Genomic DNA, 23,229 nt, shown 5'->3' on the forward strand with positions numbered 1-23,229 from the left:
CCTTTTTTTGCGAGCCGCTTCATTCCTCTTCCAAGCCCGACGACTCTGCTGATGCGACCCGGAAGGTCGAACCCGCTACGGAATATTTCTTGATTTGACACGTCGGCTTTTTGCTCGCTTGAACGGCCTGCGAGTTCAGATTCTGGTTGGGGGGGCTGACTAGGCCCATCATCCCCCCGGGGTCTGTAAAATAAGCAGCACTCTGTGGGGAAGTCAACAGGGGTTGTCCCTATGGATAGACTCGCCCTCGTCATAGGATTGTGGAATTGTCACCACTGGCTCAGTCCTGTAAATGGGAGCTAAGCACTGCCTCAGAGTGCGTTTGAGTAATAAATTACTTCGACTTTGATAATTGGCCTGGAAAACCTACAAATACTCCGATGAGCTCAACGAATATACTTTTTTTTTTATACGTGGAGACAGAACGGAGGTCTGCTTGTATAAATACGGTACAACATCACTCATTTGTATTCCGCTCGCCTTGCCGGAGAGGTCATTTGCGAGCGACTTTGTGTTAAAAGGCGTTTGATATTTATACACCTCGCTCGCCGGATATTCCGACAGCCGCAAATTCCCTCCAGCAAGGATTTGTCGTCGTGGCCGGGCCCCCGACGGCGCGGACGTTGATGCGATGCGGCGCGTGGCACGCGTGGCGCTCATCGTGTAAGCGAGCGAGCGAGAAGAGGTGCGGGGATGCGCAGTGCGGGGGGGATCCTCTTCCCCCTCCTCCTCCTCAAAGGGGCAGAGGTCAAGACGCGTGGAGACTCAGAGGCTGGTGATGCTTTTGCCGCTGCTGCCACTGCTGCCGACTCGGTCTAAAGCGGAGGCTGAAAAGGCTGCTCATGCTGCTGCTACTGCTGCTACTGCTGCTGCTATTTCCTCTGCCACGTTTGCTGCTGCTGTTGCAGCTACTGCTGGGCCTAATACTGCTGCTGCTGCGATAGATGATGACACTGTGGCTGCCACTGCTGCCTCTCCTGCTGCAACCACTGATACCATTGCTAAACGCTACCACGAATGTTTCCGCAACAGCTGCTCACACGACTACCTCTACCGCTGCAACCAATTCCGCCGCTATTGCCACTGCCGCTGCCACCGCCGCTGCCACCACCGCCGCTGCCATCACTGTGCTGTGCGGCAGGACCCTGCCGTTTAAAGCCGGGACTCCAAGGGGTCTGGACGGTCATTAGCTCTGACGCGTCAATCTGCTCGCGGGTGCCGTCAGTGCAAAATGCCAGCGCTGCCGAAAAAAAAAAAAAAGAGCGGGTCGCGTGCGTGCGCGCGTGCGTGCACAAGCGGACGAGCGAGGCGAGCGAAGCTTGACATTTTCGTGGGGGGGCGCGTACGCGGCCAGTCACAACTCATTCCACACAATGGGTGAGATTTCATTAACCTTTCCGGCTGCGAAATTGGTGGCGAGCTTCTCGGGGTAATGGCCGAGCTGAGCCGCGACCTCGACTGAGCGGCGTGTCGCGTTAACGCGAGCGCCGAGCGTCAGCCGGGCCCCCCTCGCGCGACGGGGGGGGGGGGGGGCTGGGGCCTTTGCTGGTCGACAGCAAGCGGGCCGTGCGAGGCCACGCGGCGCAGCGCACAGCTCTAGACGTGCGAGATCTCCTACGTGATATCTCGCGATCTCTCCCTGGTGATCTCTCGCGATCTCTCTCTCGTGATCTCTCACGCTCGCTCGTGATCTCGTACCCTGTCGAGGGTGCTTTGGCCTACTCCCCCACGCTGGTCGGAGGCCTTGAAATCGGTGCGAGTATCCACGCTTTACCGCTCCACACGTGACCTGCCGATTGACTAGCTTGGGTGCCGCTGGCTGGACGGACGGCGTGCGAAGGGCGGCGGGGAGGGGAGGATTTTAGAAACTCGCAACGTCGTTTCGAGCGCCGTGCCGGGAGATTGAATCGAATCGGCGACATCGCCGCCAAGAATCCCACTTGCAGCGGGAGCAGCAGCAGCAGCGTCGCCCTTCATTGCCGGAGTAACGATGTAAAATTACCTGTTACTTCGAGGCGTATCCTTTGTGTTGGGGTCGGATGTGATTGGTGTGAGCCTCCGTGCGCGCGTGTGTTCTGTACCGCGCCTTGTGACCTCCGGGTTGAAGGCGCTTCAGAAGTGTAAATGATTGCGCATTACAGATGCTATGGAAGCGCGCATTTCCATCGCGTGTAATTTAGATTCTCCCCATCTCTGAAAAGGGGGGGGCAGTTGCTTGCCCCCCCCTCCATCCAACCCCTCCCACCAACAAAAAAATTGACATAAGCCGCCGTATATTGTAGAGCCTTTTGTCAGATTTTAATTTTTTCACGAAACGTGAAATTAGAAATAACGCGAATAAGTGAGGATTTCAGATACATTTGACGTTTCGCACAATTAGCACCTAATTTTAAATGCGATGAATGCTAAATGTCTGTGTCCCGTGAATGAAAATCGCGCGACACGATTGTGCCGGGAACCGAGCAGGACGTTTGTGACGAGCTTCGCGGTTTTGCCGAAACGCTTATTTATTTCAAACGTGTCGCCAGTAGCCTCGCGCGTGGCCTCGCGCTTGATTTCTTTTTTCCTTTTTGTTTCCCTTGCCCGTTGCTCGTTCCGTCGAGGAAAATAAGTTGCGTCGTCCTCCGATCCCCGTCAAAAAGAAAAGAGAAATCTCCTGGCACGTGGACGCGGCGGAAATAGTTGCAAGGCAAAAGCAGCGATTGCGAGTTTTGTTTGGCAGCGGAGTTCGCCGTTTTTTTTTTTCATTTTGTTTCTTTTTATTTTCGTCGTGGCGCTTTCCGTCTCGCGTTAATTACCTCCCGCGCGTCGATACGCGTGGGCGCCGTGCGATGGGCGAGACATTTTTTTCTTATCGTAAATTCGAGGGGAGCGGTAATGGGATCGTTAAGTTAAATGATGACGTTGACGTTCCAGCGGGAGGGGGGAAAAAAAGGCGTGATGAAACTTATTCATTAGTTTCAAACTTTTTTGGTTTTATATACACCGGGAAACTCGTGGATATACGCACGAGTAAGAAGGGAACTGAAAGCTGAAGTGGCGTCTACAATTCCCCGTGATGGCACCGGTGATTTAATATTAAAATAGCGGCTGGAGCAACGGTGTTTTAAAGAGACAACCGTATCGGTTAATTTGGGATTTTCGCCCCATCCCCCCCCCCCCCCGAACATTTTGAAGCGTATGCCGTTAAGCCCAAGGGTTATTTTCTTATAATAGGTTTTTCTCCGCGCGGATATTGCTTAAGTTATCTAAGATTGCCATCGCCGTGTCGGCGACGTGGGAATCAATGAGTGCGACGACAGGAGAGTTGCCGGCACGTGTGGCAAACCTCGAGGGAAATGAGCCAAGTTTTTTTTTCTTCTTCAATTCCTTTTTGCACATTTTTACTTTTAATATATATATATATACGTATTTTAATTATATTCCACTCATGCAATTTGCTGCCCCGTCCGTGCGGCACTGAAGTTTTCCATTCGAGCAGAGAGCAGTGCCACTACCCCCTGCGTCGGAGAACGGCGGCGAAGGAAGAGAACGTGGCGGAACACCTTCCGAGGTCGGCTCGCGACCACACTCGCGGCGGCTCTGTGCCCTGCCCCAGAGCGTTTGCCTCGTGTCAATAGAAACCACAATCTTTAGTTCTCGAATCTGCGACCTTCCTGAATTCAACGAAGAGACAAATGCATTTCTCACCGTGACCTCTGCTCCCAGTCGTGCTGTGAGCATCACGGCGTGAGGCTGGCCACCCACAGCAGCTGTATCAGAGAACGGCCCGTGGAAGTAAATAACACAGAACTACTTCTGAGTTCCCTTGATCAAGTGGCCTCCTGTACCCGTGGCTAGCACTGTCCGAGCCACCCCGCTACGGAGGAACGAATGGGAGGAGACGTATCGTCCGCTTATCTATTCTTTTCTGCGGAGAAATGTTCATTGCGTGACAGTCAACCCGAACTGTTTAATTCTCAGAGCTCTTGCTCCTACAGGCTATAGAGGCTACACACTAGGAGATCATTAGCTATACGAGTATGGTTTTGTAAATAGGAACTCGCTGACCAGACTTTGTCCATCCGTCTATTTGGATCGATGAAGGATGTTTTTGTCCGTGTTCGCGTGTGCGTTTGTGTCCGCGTAGCCGCGTAGCGCGCCGCGCTACGAACCTGACTACCCGAGTTCGATTCCCGCTCACAACCAACAACTGATGGATATATGGACCGGTCCTGGGCCTCCCCAGGATCGACTCGGCCTCAAATGAGTGCCCGGTGTAGTGCGTAAACATCCCCACTGGGGAGACAAAGGCGGCCGGGCGTGGTGTTGGCCACCCACCCACCCCTTCGGCCTTTCATAGGTGCTCGCGAAAAGCACTTGCCCCATCAATCTGGGCACGTAGTGCTGGCCAACCACGTCGGGCTTTCATAGGCGAACAGCAATTGCCTTCCCTCCCGCAGTCTGTAATCGTCTCTGTGGGGGGAAGTCGTTTTTTTATTGTACTTACAAAGGCCAACAATTTACTGACTGGCATATCCCCTTCACATTGCCATGCAAAATCGCCCATTATTGACATCTCTTAATGCGGCGGTGCCATTTGAATCGGGCGACGCGGGGGCGGAGAGTAACCCCCCTGTGCTCTCGTTCCGGCAATATTCTATTTAAAATCGCAGCCGCGAGAAAACTCGATTTCCCACGAGCGTTTCCCTCGCATTTGCATGAACGCGTACCAAAAAAATGAAATAATAATCGAGTGCCGCCAAAAGTCAGGAATATTTTCACCGCCTATCTCTTCCGTCTTGTCCCGGGGTCAAGCGTTTCTCGTCACTCACCCCAGCCGTGCCAGGGTTGCCACCTGTCCCAAGTTTTTTCCTCTTTATTTTTGAGGCAGCCATCCTGGTGAAACGGGTTAGGTTTTTAAGACCTCCGTAATCCACGCCTGGTGATATTTGCGCAGTATCTTTTGCGTGCGGAATATTTTTAAAAAATGTTAATTCGTATTTTACCACAGGATGCCAATCACATGATCAAAGATGGCATCACCCTTGCATAGCTGTACATTAGAAGAGCAGTCAGCAGTTGTTTATCTATGCTTCGTCTGTTGGTATAATGTACGGTTGCCACCGATTCTGGTTTTCCCAACATCGGCCGTTCTCTTATTGAGGTGGCTGGTTGTCCTAGTGAGTTGAGTCGCAAGCCTTCCCAGGACACGAGTCCATGTGTTCTTTGCTGCTTCCGTTGCGTAGTAGTAATAGTAATACACCTCTCAAGACAAGGCATTCTCACGGAGTGATCCCCTTCTCTGGTAACGTGACACATTCTTTGTCTCGCCCACGATATGTCCCGGTTTTTTTTGTATCTCGGTGGTCAGAGAAGAGTGGCTCGCAGTCGGAAGCTTGCAAGTTACATTTTTTATTTGGATGTAGGACTCAGCCCATCGTCCCTCCGGGATTGGTACAATCGACGGTGGTTGTCCCCGATGGATTGACTGCCGTCGCCATGGGAATGCGGAACTACCACCGCTGACGTGGGGCTGTCGACGGGGGACGAGCACCTCGGAGGTGGCAACCCCAGGTGGAGCCCAGGCCTGGCAGCGCGGGCGGCCCAAGGGGACGCGGCACTTCCTGGCATGGACGCACAGACGCGTGGACGTGCAGACACACAGATGCACGGACACATGGACGCACGGAGACACAAACGACACACTTAGGAGAGCGGAGCGGCTCCGTGTCGTATTGGTGGAGCCTAACGATCAGGCGGGATAACCCTCGGCTTCCCCCCCCCCACCACCCCGCCCCCAACGTGGCCCCGATGGCGATGCACGCGTTGTGAAACTTGGACGGTCAATACAGCGGATCGGAAAAAGATCGCAGCTCGGGAGCGGTCACGCATCAAAGTGACGTTGCGAGCATCGGTTCTGATCTCCCGTTTACAGCCCCTGCGCCAGTGGTAGGGAAATTCGACGTTCCCATGGTGGGGGTGAGTAGATCAATGGGACGGAGCACTGTTGGCTTCCTCACTTAAGTGGTGGCCCTGGGATTGCGAGCCGCTCTCCGTGCCGCTCTCCGTGCCACTCGCCGTGCCGCTGAGCCACCGGGCCGGTTCGAGCTGTGGTGCAGTGGAAGACGAGTGCCGTGTACCCGGTATAAGGGCGAGGGCCCTACACTGTGCCGGAGAGACCGAAGCGCTTGGGGGAATGCCTGGAGAAACTGTTGGCAGTTGATCAAGTGGCCGAAAAAATTGAGTAAAGAGGGTAGGTTTTGCCAGCGTGATTGTGAATGTAACAGGGGGTTGACGGTGTTGCTTTTATCGCAAAATCCTGAAGTCGCAGCGAGCGGAGGAGCGTTATCGGTGGGGTCACAGACGCCCCGGCGATGAGCGTGACGGCTCGCGGCAGCTCGGCGCGTCGTTGCCGTTGTCGTACACCTGGGGTGGGGGTGGAGCCCTTTCCATACCGAGGGGGTGACACAAGGACCAGGTCTAATATACCCCCCCCCCTCTCCCCCACCCCCCAGCAGCCTATTAGTGCGGCTAAAATACTCGGCAGTTTTGGATAAAATGCGTTTGTTTCAAGCCGGTAGGCCTTGCGTGGCCATGGGCCATGTGCAACGGAGCAGCGGGCCACGTGCGGTCCACGAGCCGTAGGCCGCGTTCCGCTGCCGTGCTCGGAAGAGCTCGGGGTGGTGGTGGTGGTGGTTACCCCCTTCGCTGGTCCCGCGTTTCGGGTCGTCCGCTCCGCTCATCGCGCGCGAACGAGCGGCCTCGCAGGGCTGGTCAATGCCGATCGATACGAGTTATAGAGATAGCCGTGCTACGTAATTATTCGGCGGATATATCACGGCAAGACCTTCATTCAGCTGCTGGTTGATGCGCCGCTGGGTGGTTCAGTCGTGTGCAGCAGCTAACACCGCGTCAATCCTCACACCGTCGCCTTTGTCGATTGTTTCTGCCACAGATTGCCGCCGTCGCAGAGCGCCGTGAGATGACGATGACGGCGACCGCGATAAAGAGGATGGCGATCATGATGGTGGCGGCAATGTCACGCCCTCGCCGCCCGCTGCCGCCGACTGCGTCAATTGTTCGTCGCTTGTCCACTACCACCTCCACAAGATCCATCTCCTCTCCGAACGAGCCTACCACCAACAGCACCAGCACCACCACCAGCACCAACACCGTGCCGGACGTTCAAACCACCAACAGCACCGCCCCTTCTACCATCACGCCTTTGGCGGATGCCACTGCCACAAACACCACCACCCACGCCTCCTCCATCTCCTTTCCGGACACTGCCACCGACAACAGCGCCACCTCCTCCATCCCTTCGCCCGACAATCCAACCGCCGCCGCCGACACCACGGCGCCGGCGGCGGACGAGAACGCGGACACGGTGCGTGCGCTGCGCGAGCTGGGCGTGCGCGTGACGCGCGTGCGCAAGCTGCACGGCTGGGTCCTGCGGGAGCGGCGCGCGCACGTGCGGGACACGGCGGAGCTGCTCGTCTCCCTGGGCGTGGCTCCCGGCGGCGCCGTCGCCGCGCTGCTGGAGCGCTGCCCGGCCGCGGTGCTGTGCCCGCCCGCAGACGCCCAAGCCCAGCGCCGGCTGTGGCTCTCGCTGTGCGACCGCCGCGACGAGCCGGCCGCGGGCCCCGAAGTGGCCGACGGCGGCGGTGGCGGTGGTGGTCGCGGTGGCGCTGGTGGTGGTGGCGAGCTGGCAAATGTGGTGCAGCGCTTCCCCGAAACCTTTTTTCTCACCGCGTCGCCGGAGCAGCGGGCAAATCAGCAGGTACAGCGGCATGGCCGGCATGTTCATCAGTGGCAACAGCAGCAGCATATAAGTTTCATCATCATCAGCGACATTGTCAATGTGGACATGGTAAACGTGAACACGGTCAACATGAATGGTTCACATGAACATGGTTCGCACAAAAATGATTCACGTGAACGCGGTAAAAACTGAACACGGTCAACATGACCAAAATGCATGTGCGCGGGGTCAGGCGCATTGGAGACGCTGTGTTCCTGACGCTGGACGCAACGAGCGGGCGACGATGCGTGTGCGCTAATTCCCCACGGCAATCAATTTGCACCGTTTGACCAAAAACGCCAAACGCACGGTCACTGCGAGCTCCAGCCCAGGGCGGTGAAAACCCTTTTTACAAATCGCTTTCTAAAACGGGCCTCGACCGAAACATTTGGCCGTCGAGCTTAAGAAACCTTCGTGCCTGCGATTGTTCGCTGCTGTGTCATTGCTCGGGGTGGAGTGGCGGTGCAGCGGTTGGCACACTCCGCCCAAATGAAACTGGCGACCTCTTGAGTTTGATTTCCAGCCACCGCTAACATCGTCGTCCGGGCGACAGTTCAATTAAATCTCCTTCACACCAAAGACAAAGATCCCCAGTATGGGCTTAATGGACTTTTAGGGCAAGTGCTGTTCGTGAAGGCTGGCACAGCACACGAGGGGGCGGGTGGCCAGCAGCACACCCGGCCGCCTTTGTCTCCCCAGTGGCGATGTTTACTATCAACCGCACCAGGTACTCATTTTAATCTGAGTCAACCTAGGGGAGGCCCAGGACTGGTTCACATAATCATCACCTGGTGTTGCCCGTTTGCGGGAATTGAACTCGGGTCGCCGGGATCGTAGTGCAACGCGCTAACCGCTACACTACCCCACACACATTCACACACACTCACGCACTCACACAAACGCACGCAGGACAACATCGCGCTGCTCCTCTCCGCCGGCCTCCACCGCCGCGTGCTCGCGCGGCTCCTCGCCGCGGCGCCGCAGCTCTTCTGCCGCCCCGCCGCCGACAACGGCGCCGCGGTGGCCGCCCTGCACCGCTTCCACCGCTCGCTCGGCGGCTCGGAGCGCGACGGACGCGCCTGGCTCGCCAAGCTGCTGAGCCAGAACGCCCACGCGCTCGCGGGCGACTCGCCGGAGCGCCTGGCTGGTCTCGCGGCCCTCCTGCGCCGACGCCTCGCCCTCTCCGACCGGGAGCTGCTGCGCGTGGCGACGGGCGTGCGGGGCTCGCCGCCCGCGGGGCCGGCGATCGGCGCGGTGCTGCGGTTCTGCCGGAGCGAGCTGGGGTGCGACGACGCGTACGAGGAGGAGGGCGACGATGGCGCTGGCGGCGGCGGTGGCGGTGGCGGTGACGCCGCGGTCCGGAGGGTGCTGCTCGCCTGCCCGACGCTGCTCAGCTTCCCGGCAGAGATCCTCGCCGAGAACCTGAAGGTTCGGTTCCCCGACGCGAGGGCGGTCCACCGCCGGGGGGGGCGGGTTGACCTGGCGCATGCCGTGTCCGACGGTGCGGGAGATGGGGAGGCGTCGGTTTTTGCCTCTGGGCGGCCCTCGACACGCGTTGCTCATTCATTTAAGCAAAACACAAATATTGGCGGTGGCGGCACTACTTTGACAGTTGCGCGTAGGCACAAATAAACACACGTTTTAACCCGCATTCGACATTATTGACTTGAAGATTCTCCAACTCGTGCCTGTGTTCGAATGCTTTAAATGGGCCTGCTCCACCTCATATCCAGGAGCTGATTCGGCCGCACGCTCCTCCCCCGAGGCCTCTGAGATACACTGATGGTTGCCCCTCCTGCTTGGCATGACCCCGCTCCAGGCTGCCACGCTGGGCTTGCCCACCGGGCTGCTGTCCGCACGGCGCCCGGCGGCCCTGGAGTCCCCTGCCCCGTGGAGGTCAGGAGGTCGCAGTCAGTGGAGACTTCTCAGTCCCCGGGCTGAAGACCCCGCCACCAGCTGTTTAACACAGTCTCTCTCTCTCGCTAGTTCTCTATCTGGTCTCATGAGTCTCTCTCTCTCGCTAGTTCTCTATCTGGTCTCATGAGTCTCTCTCTCTCGCTAGTTCTCTATCTGGTCTCATGAGTCTCTCTCTCTCGCTAGTTCTCTATCTGGTCTCATGAGTCTCTCTCTCTCGCTAGTTCTCTATCTGGTCTCATGAGTCTCTCTCTCTCTCTCTACCCTGGTTGGTTCTCACTTATTCTCCTCCTCTGCATGCATGGCGCTCTGAGATCCATCGTTTAAGAGCGCCATGTAAATCTGAATAATTATTATTAAGACTGCCTTAATCTCTTTCTATGAAAGGGAAATTTGTGAATGTGTGCAATAATGCATATATTTTGCACGGCAAGTGAGCTGTGACGTCACATCTGTCATGTGACCCGTATGCGGAAGCGTCACGCAGTGTGCCTGCTGACGTCACGCATCCCCCCCACCCTCCGTGTATTAATCCAAGACAAGAATCCAAGTCTCGGGCGAAGCCGGGTAGTAAAGCTAGTGTAATAAACGACTGGACCACGATGTCTGGCTCAGTGTCCTTTATTATTCGGTTCGTGCTGTACACCCACACGGCTGTCTTTACTCTGTAGCTTCTCCACAGTGCTGACTCCAATGTCGGCCCGATCCACAACAGCAGCTCCGCTGCTGTTTCTCTCACACAGCCCCCCTTGGCTGTACTCGCTGCTGCTCTTCTCCCTCCGCAGCTCTCACAGCTTCTTGCTCTCTCTCTCTCTCTCCGCAGCTCCTCCTGGCAGCCACACCGCTGCCTCTAACAAGCAGCCCCCTCTCTCTCTCTCTCCGCAGCTCCTCCTGGCAGCCACACCGCTGCCTCTAACACGCAGCCCTCCTGGCTGTCTCCTCCCCAGCTGCACACCACTCCGCAGCTTCCTCTTATCTTCGGGGTTGGCTCCCGATCGCCGTCGGCGCCCCCCCCTCTCCACACTTGCCCGCGTGGCCTCACTCTTTTCCGCTCACACCCCGACTGCCTTCCCCTTCCGGTTTACCCGCTTAAGGCCCCGAACCTTCCCCCCACGTCACATGACTCCACCCCCCGTGACGTCACATCCGGAAGGTCGCTTACGCCCGCATTACACCACCCTCCCCCGTAGAAAAATCCCAGCCGACCTCGGCTGACCAATAGCAAATCGTAATGCGGCGAACCGAGCTTCCCCCCCTAAAGGACACTAAGCATACAATGTAACAGCAAGAACAACAACAACAACGCAATTAACATCAACGAACGTACAAAAAGCATGCAATAAATACAACTGTAAGAAAAAAATAACAAGACAGCAACAATCAACGAAACGTAAGCGATTTGGAACGTGTGCGGGTCGCCGGCCCGTCCCGGACGGTCGGCGGCCCACTCGCAGAACGGGAACGCGATGAAAGTCGAGGAATGACAGGGGGTAATCCCCCTGTCGCAGCTGGAAGTCCACCGCCGTCCCGTGTCTCTAAAGAGTTAGTCTTGGGCTTGTCCTGTGACCGTGCCCGCAGCTGGGTCGGAAGGGCTGCAGGGCTCGAAGGTCCCGCAGACCTGAGAGGCGTCCTCCGAGCAGGGCCCCTCGTCCCCCGCAATGTCACGGCCGGCCTGTCTGGAACAGGTACGACAGGCGCTCGAGCAAGATCAATGGACGCAGGCAGGGGAGAGTCAGCAGCAACAGACCCCGACGGAATGCCCAACAGATGGAAAATGACATCCGATATAATAGTCGCAGACGCCCCCGAGTCAACCAAAATGCGCACGTCCACACCTTGTATGGACCCCGGTACAGTGGACGAACCCGTAGCGGCCGCGACAACTCTCCGTGCCAATTTGCGCCACTGCGTAACTGAATGAAAAGGCCCCGTCGATGGCCTTTCTTTAACAACAACAATAGGATCGCGCAACACAGGTGGTGGGTGAGGTGGAAAGCCTTGCCGAGTGTCTGGTGCGTGCCGACATGCCTGTTTCGGAGGATCTTTAGCCGACTTGACCGGTGCCGAGGCCTCCTGCTGCGGCGGAGCCGGGAAGCGGGCCCAGCAGTCTCTGGCGTAGTGGCCCCTACGCCCGCAGCGGAAACATTCGGCCTCGTTGCGCCGAAGCGCAGGCCTCGCCTCCTGACGGCCCCGTTCTGGTAGCACCGCGCGCGGTCTCGGCCCGCCGCGTCCCGTCCATGGAGCGGAGGCGGCCGTCAGTTGTTGAGGGCCCCGGTCATCCGGAACATAGACGGCCTGCGCAGGGTTCCACCCCAGCGCCTCCCCTTCTTTGACGGGCCCCCCCGTCCACGCCGTCACTTGTTTCCAGCGACGGAGGTTGAATTGCGCATCGAGACACTTAGCAGCCATCCGGGAAGTTAGCTTCTCATGCCCACACACAGGCATGGGGATCCCTAGATCCCGAGACAGCTCCAACATTTTCCCTAATATGAGAGGCTCAAGCAGGTCCTGTGGCGTCTCAGGATAAGCTGCCATGGCCAGCTCCAGCACCGCACCCCTGAACGCCACGGGCGACTCCTCTGGTGCTCGTTGTCGTTGAGCGAATCGCCGATGCGCATCATCTGGTGGCTCATAAGCATCGGCCATTTCTTGAAAAACACCACATAAAGTTGCCTTCTTATCGGTCATTATGGAACGGAAGAATCGGACAGATTCGTCGTCCAGGAGAGTCGGCAACACCTCCAAAGCCTCCGCATCGGTCCATCTTGCTGTGCGTACCGCCGCCAAGAAGCGGCAGGCGAACGCGCTCCAGTCCCCACCGACGGAAAATTCTTTAACCGTTGTAAGGTGGCGACTCCGACTCCTCTTCCCGCCGTCTTCCAATGGTGGTGGTTGTGATGGCAAATTCAAAATGGCGTCGGCCCGCGGCGTGGCCAAGATGGCGGTTTGGCGCCACGGAGCGCGCAAAATGGCGGCCTCTTGCCGCGTGGGCAATGGCGGCGGCAGGACAGGCAACGTGGCGGCCCGCGGAGCACCACTTGCATCCTCCATCGTCCCTGGCGCGACGAGATGGCATAGATGCGCCAGGACGTCCTTAAGTGCCTCCAGTTGTACCGCCATCGCTTGCCATCGTTGATTCGCGTCTGATGATGTCGACGGACCCGCCACCCCGCCAACATCCTCCACTCCCGTTCCCGTGGTCGCCTCAGCCGGGCTCTCCTCCACCACCCCAACAGGATCCGTGGTTGGGGGGAGTTCGTCGTCGTCGGACGAAGAAGCCGATGCAGGCGCCGGATTAACTTTCTTCCTCACTTGTTTCGACATGCCGTTGCACTTCCGACACCAGTGTAATAAACGACTGGACCACGATGTCTGGCTCAGTGTCCTTTATTATTCGGTTCGTGCTGTACACCCACACGGCTGTCTTTACTCTGTAGCTTCTCCACAGTGCTGACTCCAATGTCGGCCCGATCCACAACAGCAGCTCCGCTGCTGTTTCTCTCACACAGCCCCCCTTGGCTGTACTCGCTGCTGCTCTTCTCCCTCCGCAGCTCTCACAGCTTCTTGCTCTCTCTCTCTCTCTCCGCAGCTCCTCCTGGCAGCCACACCGCTGCCTCTAACAAGCAGCCCCCTCTCTCTCTCCGCAGCTCCTCCTGGCAGCCACACCGCTGCCTCTAACACGCAGCCCTCCTGGCTGTCTCCTCCCCAGCTGCACACCACTCCGCAGCTTCCTCTTATCTTCGGGGTTGGCTCCCGATCGCCGTCGGCGCCCCCCCCTCTCCACACTTGCCCGCGTGGCCTCACTCTTTTCCGCTCACACCCCGACTGCCTTCCCCTTCCGGTTTACCCGCTTAAGGCCCCGAACCTTCCCCCCACGTCACATGACTCCACCCCCCGTGACGTCACATCCGGAAGGTCGCTTACGCCCGCATTACACTAGTAAGAGGATACATGAATTGGCTGACATTTAGGGCAACAGCCTTGCTTCCGACCACAGACAAAACGGATGGAAATGTGTCCTTTACGTAAGGTCAGAGGTCGCTGCAGTTTAAACAATGGGGCAACTTTCTTGAATCCCCCCCCCCCTCAGCCCTTCGCCCCTCCCCCCTCCCTCCCACCTCTGTCCACAACATCGGTAAGACGGACGGTCGATCGGCAGGCCACGCGTATTCGGATGAAGTGTGGGTGCTCCCTCCTCCACCACCAAACATGACGTGTAGCTGGCGTGGAAGAGTAGGCCCAATACCCTCGAGAGAGGTTCTCTGGAGCCTCTTCTGTGGTGGCCGCCCTTCCGCCAGCAGTGTCGTGAGCAGGCAGTTTGCAGAACTGCGCCTTTACCTATGCATAATGATGATGATGAAGATGTTTACATTCATAGCCGGTGTAGATTATTATATGTAAACCACAACGACAACAAACACATTGAGTCGTGAATATACAAAATTACTATTTTGCGTGAAGGTTATCATCGTTATCAGCTGCGGTCAGTGATAATGATGATGGCTTTTACAATCCAAAAAATCCTTGCCGAGTCTCAACACTCTTTCTCAGGAGGGCCCTGCACTGGGATTCTTGGCCGATTCGATGGGAACGTTTTTTGTGCATCATCATTATCTTCGATTTAAAGCTTTCGTGACTGCAGGGATTCATCTTCTTGGTTTTTTCGGTAAAGTCACGTAGAAGGGAAGTAATAAAATAATAAAAATAAAACATAATAAAACAATTCTCACGACGTTTCGGCCACAACGCAAGCAGCCGTCCTCAGGTGAAGAACAGGTCTGTCGGGGAGACAGGATGGCTGCTTGCGTTGTGGCCGAAACGTCGTGAGAATTATTATGTTTTATTTTTATTATTGTATTACTTCCCTTCTACGTGACTTTACCGAAAGAACCAAGAAGATCATTATCTTCGTCATCGTCATCATCATCATCAGTTTACCCAACCGGTACATTTTCAGGGATGATAGCAGAGTCGCAGCCAAAGTGACAGACGCAGCCAAGTGGGGTGTCACGTCCGCCGAGATGGAGCGGTAAATCATCTCGCGCGCGGAATCTTGATGACCTTTCTCCACCGCGACACCACGAGCGACGGCGGCATCTGGGAGCAGGGGTCAGGGGTCAGGGGGCTTCATCCAGCAGTAGATAGACCGACCGAACGCCCATCACGAACTATAACGAACCGTCCTGCCCAGGGCGTAACGATCACCTCGCCCCGTGAGACTGTGTGCGGAGAGCACGCGCCGGCGTTTAATCGCCGGACGGGATGCGCCCATCTGGTGTCCTTTCCGCAGATGTTTGCGACATTGCGCGGGGATTTTGGGGCCAGATTGCGCCTCGTTTGCGATCCCAGAGAAAAAGCCTCCGTGTCCTCCCCCGCACCCCCACCCCTCCCGCAATGTTGTTTCAAATGCCTCTCTGATCCCTAGACGCGAGAAGAGAGACGTCTTTCGGATTAATGTGTTGTGTTTGTGTGGGTTTTTTTTCGCTCGTCATTCTCCCTCCGGGGCCGCGCTCGCTGTCGCCGGCGACGGAAGATTCCGTCCCCCGATTCCTCGGCGGTAGAGAGCGGCCCGCGGAGACGGACAATGTAGAGCCACTTCTCGAGACGTTCTGCTCCACGCGCAGTACAGGGGTGGGAGAGCTGGCCAGCGTTTTCCCCACCCGCTCCGCCGTACGGGAGTTTTTCACGGACGCCGCGCGTAAGAATCGTCGATGACCTTTGGAAGTTTTCGTCTCCTCGAAGGGCCCGGGCCGCGCGGCCGCGGTGTCGGCCGATGAGGATTTGCGCGTCAGGGAAGTCCTCGCGCCTCGTCGTGGTGTCCGCACGGCGGCCGACGGCGAACGTAGGGGTAGGGATGCCTCCTGAAGAAATGAATTTCAATTCAATTCGGACCTCCGGCGACTCCGGGGGGTGCGTGGGTGGGTGGGGGGAGGGGGAAATCCTCTCGTCATGCTCGCGCTTGTCTCCGATGTTAAATACATGCAGCGTTACATTGCGCCGCTCGACAGCGCGGAGACGCGTGGACGTTTTAGCTTGTGCGTGGGTGAGTTTTCATCGTTGTAGCGAGCGTGTGTGTGCGTGCGTGAGAATTAATTGGGGAGCGGTAGCGCAGCGGTTTGCTTGCGCTGCGCTGCAAACCCGGCGACCCGAGTTCGATTCCCGCTCACGGTCAGCAACAGTGACGATTATCGGAACTGGTCCTTGGCCTCCCCTAGGTCGGCTCAGCCTTAAATGAGTACCTGGTGCAGTGTGCCAACATCTCCGCTCGGGAGACGAAGGTGGCCGGGAGCGGTTCTGGCCACCGACCCCCCACGTGTGGCGTGCCGGCCTTCGTAGGCGCTGCTCACGTGCGTGCGAAGTAAATGTTTTACCGGCGTTTGCCGATAAGAGCGTCGCGCGCGGGGCGCCCCCGTGGAGGACCCTCACTTGGAGGAAACCGTCCGCGTCGCATTTGGAGCGCGACGGGGAGGTGCGGGGCGTCGGATCGGGGCGTCGGCCGCTCCAGGCCGCACCAGGCCGCACCAGGCCAGCCACCCACCCCGCGATACCACGGGCAGATAGCCACGCGAGCTCGCTAAATCGATGGCTTGATAAACCGATGTAATCGCCCACTGGCACGAGCGCTCCTGAAGAAATGGATTTAAATTCGAAAGCGCCGCGTGCTTATGTACCGCCGCGCGGAGGGGAACGTCGCGATAGCGGCGGTGGTGGCGCAAGGCGGCGAGTTGTGTTTCGCTCGCGAGCCGTACCCATCCCGGCTACCCGGGTTCAATTCTTGAGCGAGGTGCGTGCGATGCCCGTCGTAACCGGGTTGGCATCTGTGCCTGGGACAGCCCTCGCAAGCAGTGCTGTGATTGACAAAGGGCTGACAATATTCGTACTTATGGACGTAAAGCTATCAACTAAACACGTGATAATAATAATAATAAAAACATCAACGGAGAGACGGGCGAGGAATGGAACGCATCCAAGACGACGGCCGCCGGGGAGATGGAGCGATGGAATCGGTTCGTGTGCAAGGTGCCGGGTGGATCGTTCCACCCGCGGGATCACGACGGGTGGCGCCCGGCGGCTTGGGCCGATGATGATGATGATGATGGCAACTACCGTGTAGTCGCTAACAGCATTTTCCCCAACTGTCTCTCAGGCTAAACCGGATTATGTGTATGTTGCGTAAAGCACATGCTTGGGTACATGTGCGTGTTGGTGTGTATGCCACGGAGAGAGGGTATAATCCATTTCCCCAGAAGTCTCCCAGTTGTCAGGTGAGCCCACGTTAATGACAAGCTCTGCGTGTCTGCGTGTGCAGCTGTGTGGGTGTGGTTGTGTATGTGTCGCTGTTTAGGGAGCGGTGGCGCAGTGGTTAGCGCACTGCGTTATGAACCCGGTGACCCGAGTTTGATGGCTCATGGCCAACACCACTGCTGATTATCTGAACCGGTCCTGGGCCTCTCTGAGGTCGACTCAGCCTCAAATGAGTACCTGGTGCGATGTGTAAACATCGCCGCTAGGGAGACAAAGGCGGCTGGGCATGGTGTTCGCTACCAACCCACTCGTGTGACGTGCCGGCCTTAATAGGTGCTCGCTAACAGCACTTGCTCACACAGTCTGTTGAGGCTACACGGGGTATCTTCGTCTGTGTCTTGTTTGCGCACCTCCTACGTGCTTGCTAAAACAGCTTGACTCAATAGTCTACAAGTCGACAAAGGTGATCTCTCTGCATGCGTGTCGCTATCGCTTGTGCGTTGGTGCATGTGTGTGCATGCACGCGCCGCGAATGCGGCTGTTGTTGCCCCTTCCGTGTGTTCGTGTATGGGCGCTCGCAAGCAGCTCTTGCCCCGACAGCTAGTGAAGGCTACGGAGGGGGGGATCCTTGTCTTTGTCAGCGTACACGCGTGTTCGTCTGCGTGCTTGCCCGCCCGTGCGTTTTACCCGTGCCGCAGGTGCTGCTGTCGCTTGGCGCGTCGCTGCGGGCGGTGCGGGCGTACCCGTCCTCGCTGGAGCTCACCGCGCCCATCGTGCGGCACCGTGCGTCACGCCTGCGCGCCGCCGGCTGTGACGTGGCACGGGGCGGCGGCGCGCTGTCGCTCATCGCCGGCACCAGGCGCGAGTTTGAGGACCGCCTGGCCACGCTGGGCCACACGAAGGCCCGCCCCCTCTTCAACCCCGTGGCGCCGCCGCCCGACGCTGGCGAGCGGTGAACGCGGTGGTTGCGGCGCGCGCCGCGGTTCGAGCCCGGCGGCCGCCCTGGTTAACACTGCAGGTGAGTTCACGAGAAAAGCACGAGCTCTCTGCTTCACGACGGACTTCGGAGATCCCGCGAGACTCCAAAATTTGCCACGTCCGAAATTTAACCGCAAATTATCTCTCAGGGTGAAACCGCTTTGCAACGTCGCCCCGTCGCGCGTGAGACAAAGCGCCATGGTGATGGCTTGTGCTCTATGAAATCCGCACCAATACCAAACGTAGTCGGGATTTGATGCTGGTGATAATGTTTGGACGAGCGCCGACAGGATGGCAAAACCGGTGCCCATGTGACCAGCGGAGGGCAGCTGTGTTTGTGGCTTTGCACACGAGTGAGTGTGTCTGTGTGTGTACTCGTGTGTAAACATCATCGCTGGCGAGACAAAGGCAGCCGCAATTGTTTTTGGGCAGAAACAAAAAAAAATAGCAACCCCATTGCTTTTCTGGCGTGCAGACGTGCAAGGGTGCTGATGTATTTTGAGATGCAATTGCCATCTGGTGGCAAATTCGTAGCTTAAACGTCGCACACAAGTGCCGTACCTCTGTGCTCGCCCCATTCGCCGTGTAGCCTTTACAGAAATCACACAGACATGGGGATGCAAATCAAATGATTAAATACATTTATTTTGTAAAATCTGTCAACTTATTGAAACGCTCTCGCGTGGCAGAAGCAAGCTTAAGCCAAAGTTTAGGGCCCCAAGCAGACCAAACGGGGCCGTGTATTTAAGAAAAAAAAATAGGGGAACACCAAATCAAAGTCGGTATCCTCATAAAGTAAATTAAAAACAAGCCCCTAATTATAATATACCACTACTGCAAACAATTTCGTTGAAATTTCGTCCATTCGGGTATTTCACACACCCGCAACAGAAAGCCAAGCAAGGTTTTGGCTGTTCCTGGCCTCCGACGGAGTTTGAGTTCTGACTCTGCGCCTCCGAGTTCTCCGACTGCTGAAGCGTGCGAGCGCTATCGTGTTCGTCATCCTCATTACAACGCTCGTCCATCACCCAGCCCCGCGCCACCCCCCGAAAAATGTACATTTTCTGCGCCCGGTTGAATTCGCTGGCAGCACCACGGGGCGGACAACGGGCGAGTTAAATCCACCCCCGCCGTCACCCGCTCGCCGCCGTGGTCGCACGGAGAGATGTGGAGAGGAAGGGCCCCCAGTGAACCCAGCGTCAGGCCCCGTCCGTCGGCTGTCAGACCCCCACGCGCGGCCCCCTCTTCCGTGGCCCCTTGGCTGCCGGGTCGACCCTTGTCCTCAAGTGCTTTTACGCTCCTGCTCCTTAATATGGTACGGCTTCCCCTTTGCTGGGATGCTCGTTTATTGTTTTTCGCTTGTTCTGTGATAGCTCCTTGCAAAGGTGCCTTTTTTTTTTGCTTATTGCCGCGGCTTTTGCCGCGTTCGCCGGTGTTTCACCGTTTATCGCGCTTCTTTTCTAAATCGCCCACTGCAGTGACGTTGAAATACTTCCGGTCAGGTGGCTCGGGTTGTGTGGGTGGAGAATCAGCTCATCATCATCATCATCGTCGCTCCGGGTGGATACAATGAGTACTCCCTGTGTGAGGAATTCGACGGCGGTTGTGCTACGGATAAGCTCGCCCCGGCAATAGGAATGTGGAATTTCCACCACTGGCTCATTGCTCTAAACGTAAGACGAGCACCAATAAGTGATTACGTTCGTTTCTCAGTCCGCTTGTCCTGGTGAGGGTCGCGGATGCAGCATGTTGAGTAGTGGCGGTCCAGACCTCCCTTTCCTACTACACTATACATTACTATACACTACATTACTATACACTACACTATTATACACGTTACACTACTTTACACTATTATTCACTACACGATTATACACTATTACACTATACATTACTATACACTACACTACTATACATGTTACACTACTATACACTATACACTACTACACACTACTATACACATTACACTACTATACAATACACACTACTATACACTACTATACACTACACCATTATACAGTATACACTACTACACACTACTATACACTACTATACACTACACTATTATACACTATACACTACGACACACTACTATACAATACACTACTATACACGTTACACTACTACACTACTACACACAACACTACTATACACGACTACACAGACTCCCAGGTGTTCCCAGGCCAGCCGAGCGACATCATCCCGCCAGCGTGGTCCTGGGCCGGCCCCGGGGTCTTCGCCCAGTGGCACGTTGCTGCTGCTGCTGCTGCCCAGTAGCGTTCCAGGGGGAGTCTACTGGGGGAGGGCATCCTTACCAGGTGCCCGAACTACCTCAACTGGCTCCTCTCGATCCGGAGGAGCAGCGGCTCGACTCTGAGGCTCTCCTGGATTACCGAGCTCGTCACCCGATCACGGAGAGTGGTGAGCCCGGCAACCCCGCGGAGAAACCTCATTTGGGCCCCTTGTCATTACCAGTACGGTCCTGCTCAAATACGAGGGGGGAAATCTCTTTTTGACTTTGCTTGAGTAACGTTAAATGCCGCCGTGGCTCGTTAATTCTGTTCTAAATCTACCCTCGACCTTCGTATTATCTTATTCTCTTTTTTTTACCTTGCTGATCTTGACAAGGAGAATAAACCACCACGCGAGCTCCGGTCAGCCTCGCAGCAGCGGCAGCAGCTTTTCGCTGGCCATCGAGTTAAGATGGTCACCGCATCGCGCGCTTACCGATGCGCTTCTGCGGCCGTCTGGAACACTCTTGTTTCCGATCTTAGGAAGCCACTGGGAGCTGTGCACTTTTAAATCATCTCGATTGAAAACCGATTTCCTTAGAACTGCTTTTTTGCATCTAGTTTGTTGTCCTTCCGATTTAACATGGTTGGCTACGTACGGCGCACAAGAATTCCAACGTACAGAACAAACCAAAAAACGGACCGCTCGATTTCCACCCGCGTCCTTTTGCACGCTTAGCTTTCATACGAATTCATATTTGTTTAAAATATCTTCGGCCAAACTGCGCGGCGTTGCCCCTGGCTGCTTCCCCAATCCCCGCCGTTGCACAAAACTCCGCCACAAACAAAACCCCCTCGGTTCACCGCGGCGCAATCGCCGACAATCACCGGAGCATTTCACCGGCGGGGCGCGCCTTGTGCTCCCGTGCCGATGAGACGCGAGAGCGGTTAAGTCGACGTGAAATTGGCTCGCAACTGAGGTTTTCTTTCTGTTTATCGTGAAAACAAACGCCGAAGGGAACCCGCCCCGGTGCATCGCAGGGATCGCGGAGACCTTAGGGGCAGTGGGGAAGAGGCCTTTATTTAGCAGTGGATTGACCGACTGGGATTTTTGCACAAAGCGTTGGTGTGTAACGGTGTTTTTTCTGCCACATTTTGCTTTCTTTTCATGGATTTTCTGTTTGCACTCAGTCACATATTCACTTTAAGATGTTTTCTTGTTCATGTTTTTGTTTTTTTTTGTTGCGGTTGCACCCGATTCAAGAGCCGAATGGCTCACAGGGCTATACCTAATAAATTAACTTGAACTTCAACTTGACCCTAGCACCTCCGATTAGCACGGTGGGCTGCGTACGGTGCGAAAGAAGTTCAACGTACACGCGTGACGATGGTGATGATGATTACTGAGATACTGTAATCTGTAAGACCTCTTGGAAGACTTGTTGATAGAGGTGCTGTATGTTAATGTTGGAGAATTAGTTAATTATCATGACACATAATTTCAAACAAAACTGTCGGGTAGATTAAAATAACATCCAAAGAATATCAGGTGTATTGCAATGAATGTAATTGATATCAATATCTTAAATTAACATGTAAAGATGAGAATTACGGCGATTATTAATAATTATATTTCTATTATACTTTTGGAATATCTCGTCTGTTACACGGACGATAAAAAAAAAAAACCAAATCTCCACACTTTTGTCCGACTGATTTCCCTCGTGATAAACTGCCGGCTACGCACGGAGGGGGAATCCGTGACTAGTCACATGGCCGATACTGCCCGTAGGTGCGTTTGTATTTTGGGCGACCGATTTAGTAATTTAGCTCTCCTTGTGCACACCCCAGACCTCTTGGTTGACTGGAGCAGCCCGAGGCGCCGTGGTGGCAGGATGTTATCTCCCTCGCCTGGTATACAGGAGGTTGTAGGTTCGATCCCATATTTGGAGTTTGCGTGTCTCTCCCCGTGGTGGATTTTTCTGCCCGGGTCCTCCGGTTTTTCCCTCCACATTTAAAATCAACACGCGCTTAGAGTATTTGGCTGCTATAAATGACCACGTGATGATAAGCCACTTCGTTGAGCTCTCATTTGCGGCCAGATCGCTTGTGAAAAAAAGCTACATAGCTCAGTGGGCCTTACCTACTAAAATAACAAAAATAGTTAATAATAGAAACATCCCAAGAGAGTGGGGTGTTTGTACGGGCTGATCCCGAAATGTCAAACTTTTTTTAAAAAGTGCCCTGCATTCGTAATAATAATACAAAAAATTATAATAAATCAACGTATTATTTCTGTTCAATATGAATAGAAATTCCAATTTTTGGAGATTCCGTCACCGTCCCCCGGACACGGCAGGTGTCTGTGTGCGCGCGTCACCGAAATCACAAGCTGGTAAGCCACGCCAATCACCGAGCCTCTTGTTTCAGTTGGGAATTCGGAGCGTGACATATGCACGGTATACATGTGACAATGGGCTTAGAGTCATTAAACACCCAGAAAGCCCCTTGCGATCGGCATCTGTGTCTTGTATAAACGATGCATTTATACGCGCACGCTCCGACACCCTCGCAATAGTTTCGCTTCGTTTTTAGCTTTCCGGCACACACGCCCGTCTGTGCTGTGCAGCGTGACATTTAAAAATAAATACGAAAGAATGCTTCTCCGACGTTATTTTGTTGGCAATCGTTGTGAGTTTTGTGCACGAGACATTTTTCTGAGCATAATCGAGGGTTTTCGGGTTAGGTGGCGTAAGTACAAACGTCTCGTTAAACCCGCCTCCACCCGACACGGCCAATTAGTTAGGTTTGTCACGTGAACAAAACGTGCCGATTCGTTACTAGTTCAGCACTAACCGCTTGTGTGTTGGGGAGTAAAACCCACAACGTTTACAATCCGATTACGACCTCTCGCCAGTAATTACAACCAGCATCATCAGGCGGACAGGCAGATTTATGGAGAAATCCTCCTGACTGCGGTCTCAAATAGAGGGATACATGTGACGTCGTGTCACTTGTGAGTCAATCAGGTACGAAGGCCAGAGGGGGGGGGGGTTAATGTATGGCTGTGTCGGGTGG

The 23,229-nt window shown here is 55.5% G+C and overlaps 1 protein-coding gene across 1 annotated transcript in view; it reads left to right on the forward strand.

Moving 5' to 3' along the window:
* Positions 1-22,825, forward strand: part of LOC144720355 (transcription termination factor 2, mitochondrial-like) — a 34,369-nt gene extending 11,544 nt beyond the window's left edge. The window contains exons 2-4 of the mRNA XM_078597067.1: positions 6,938-7,762; positions 8,693-9,211; positions 17,641-22,825. Coding sequence (XP_078453193.1) covers positions 6,965-7,762; positions 8,693-9,211; positions 17,641-17,898 — 1,575 coding nt within the window. The 5' untranslated portion in view covers positions 6,938-6,964 and the 3' untranslated portion in view covers positions 17,899-22,825. The remainder of the gene's footprint in view (positions 1-6,937; positions 7,763-8,692; positions 9,212-17,640) is intronic.
* Positions 22,826-23,229: the final 404 nt, after the last annotated feature.

The sequence above is a fragment of the Lampetra planeri genome, chromosome 8 (genome assembly GCF_965212315.1).
Source record: "Lampetra planeri chromosome 8, kcLamPlan1.2.h2, whole genome shotgun sequence".
In the NCBI taxonomy this organism is placed as follows: Eukaryota; Metazoa; Chordata; class Hyperoartia; order Petromyzontiformes; family Petromyzontidae; genus Lampetra; species Lampetra planeri.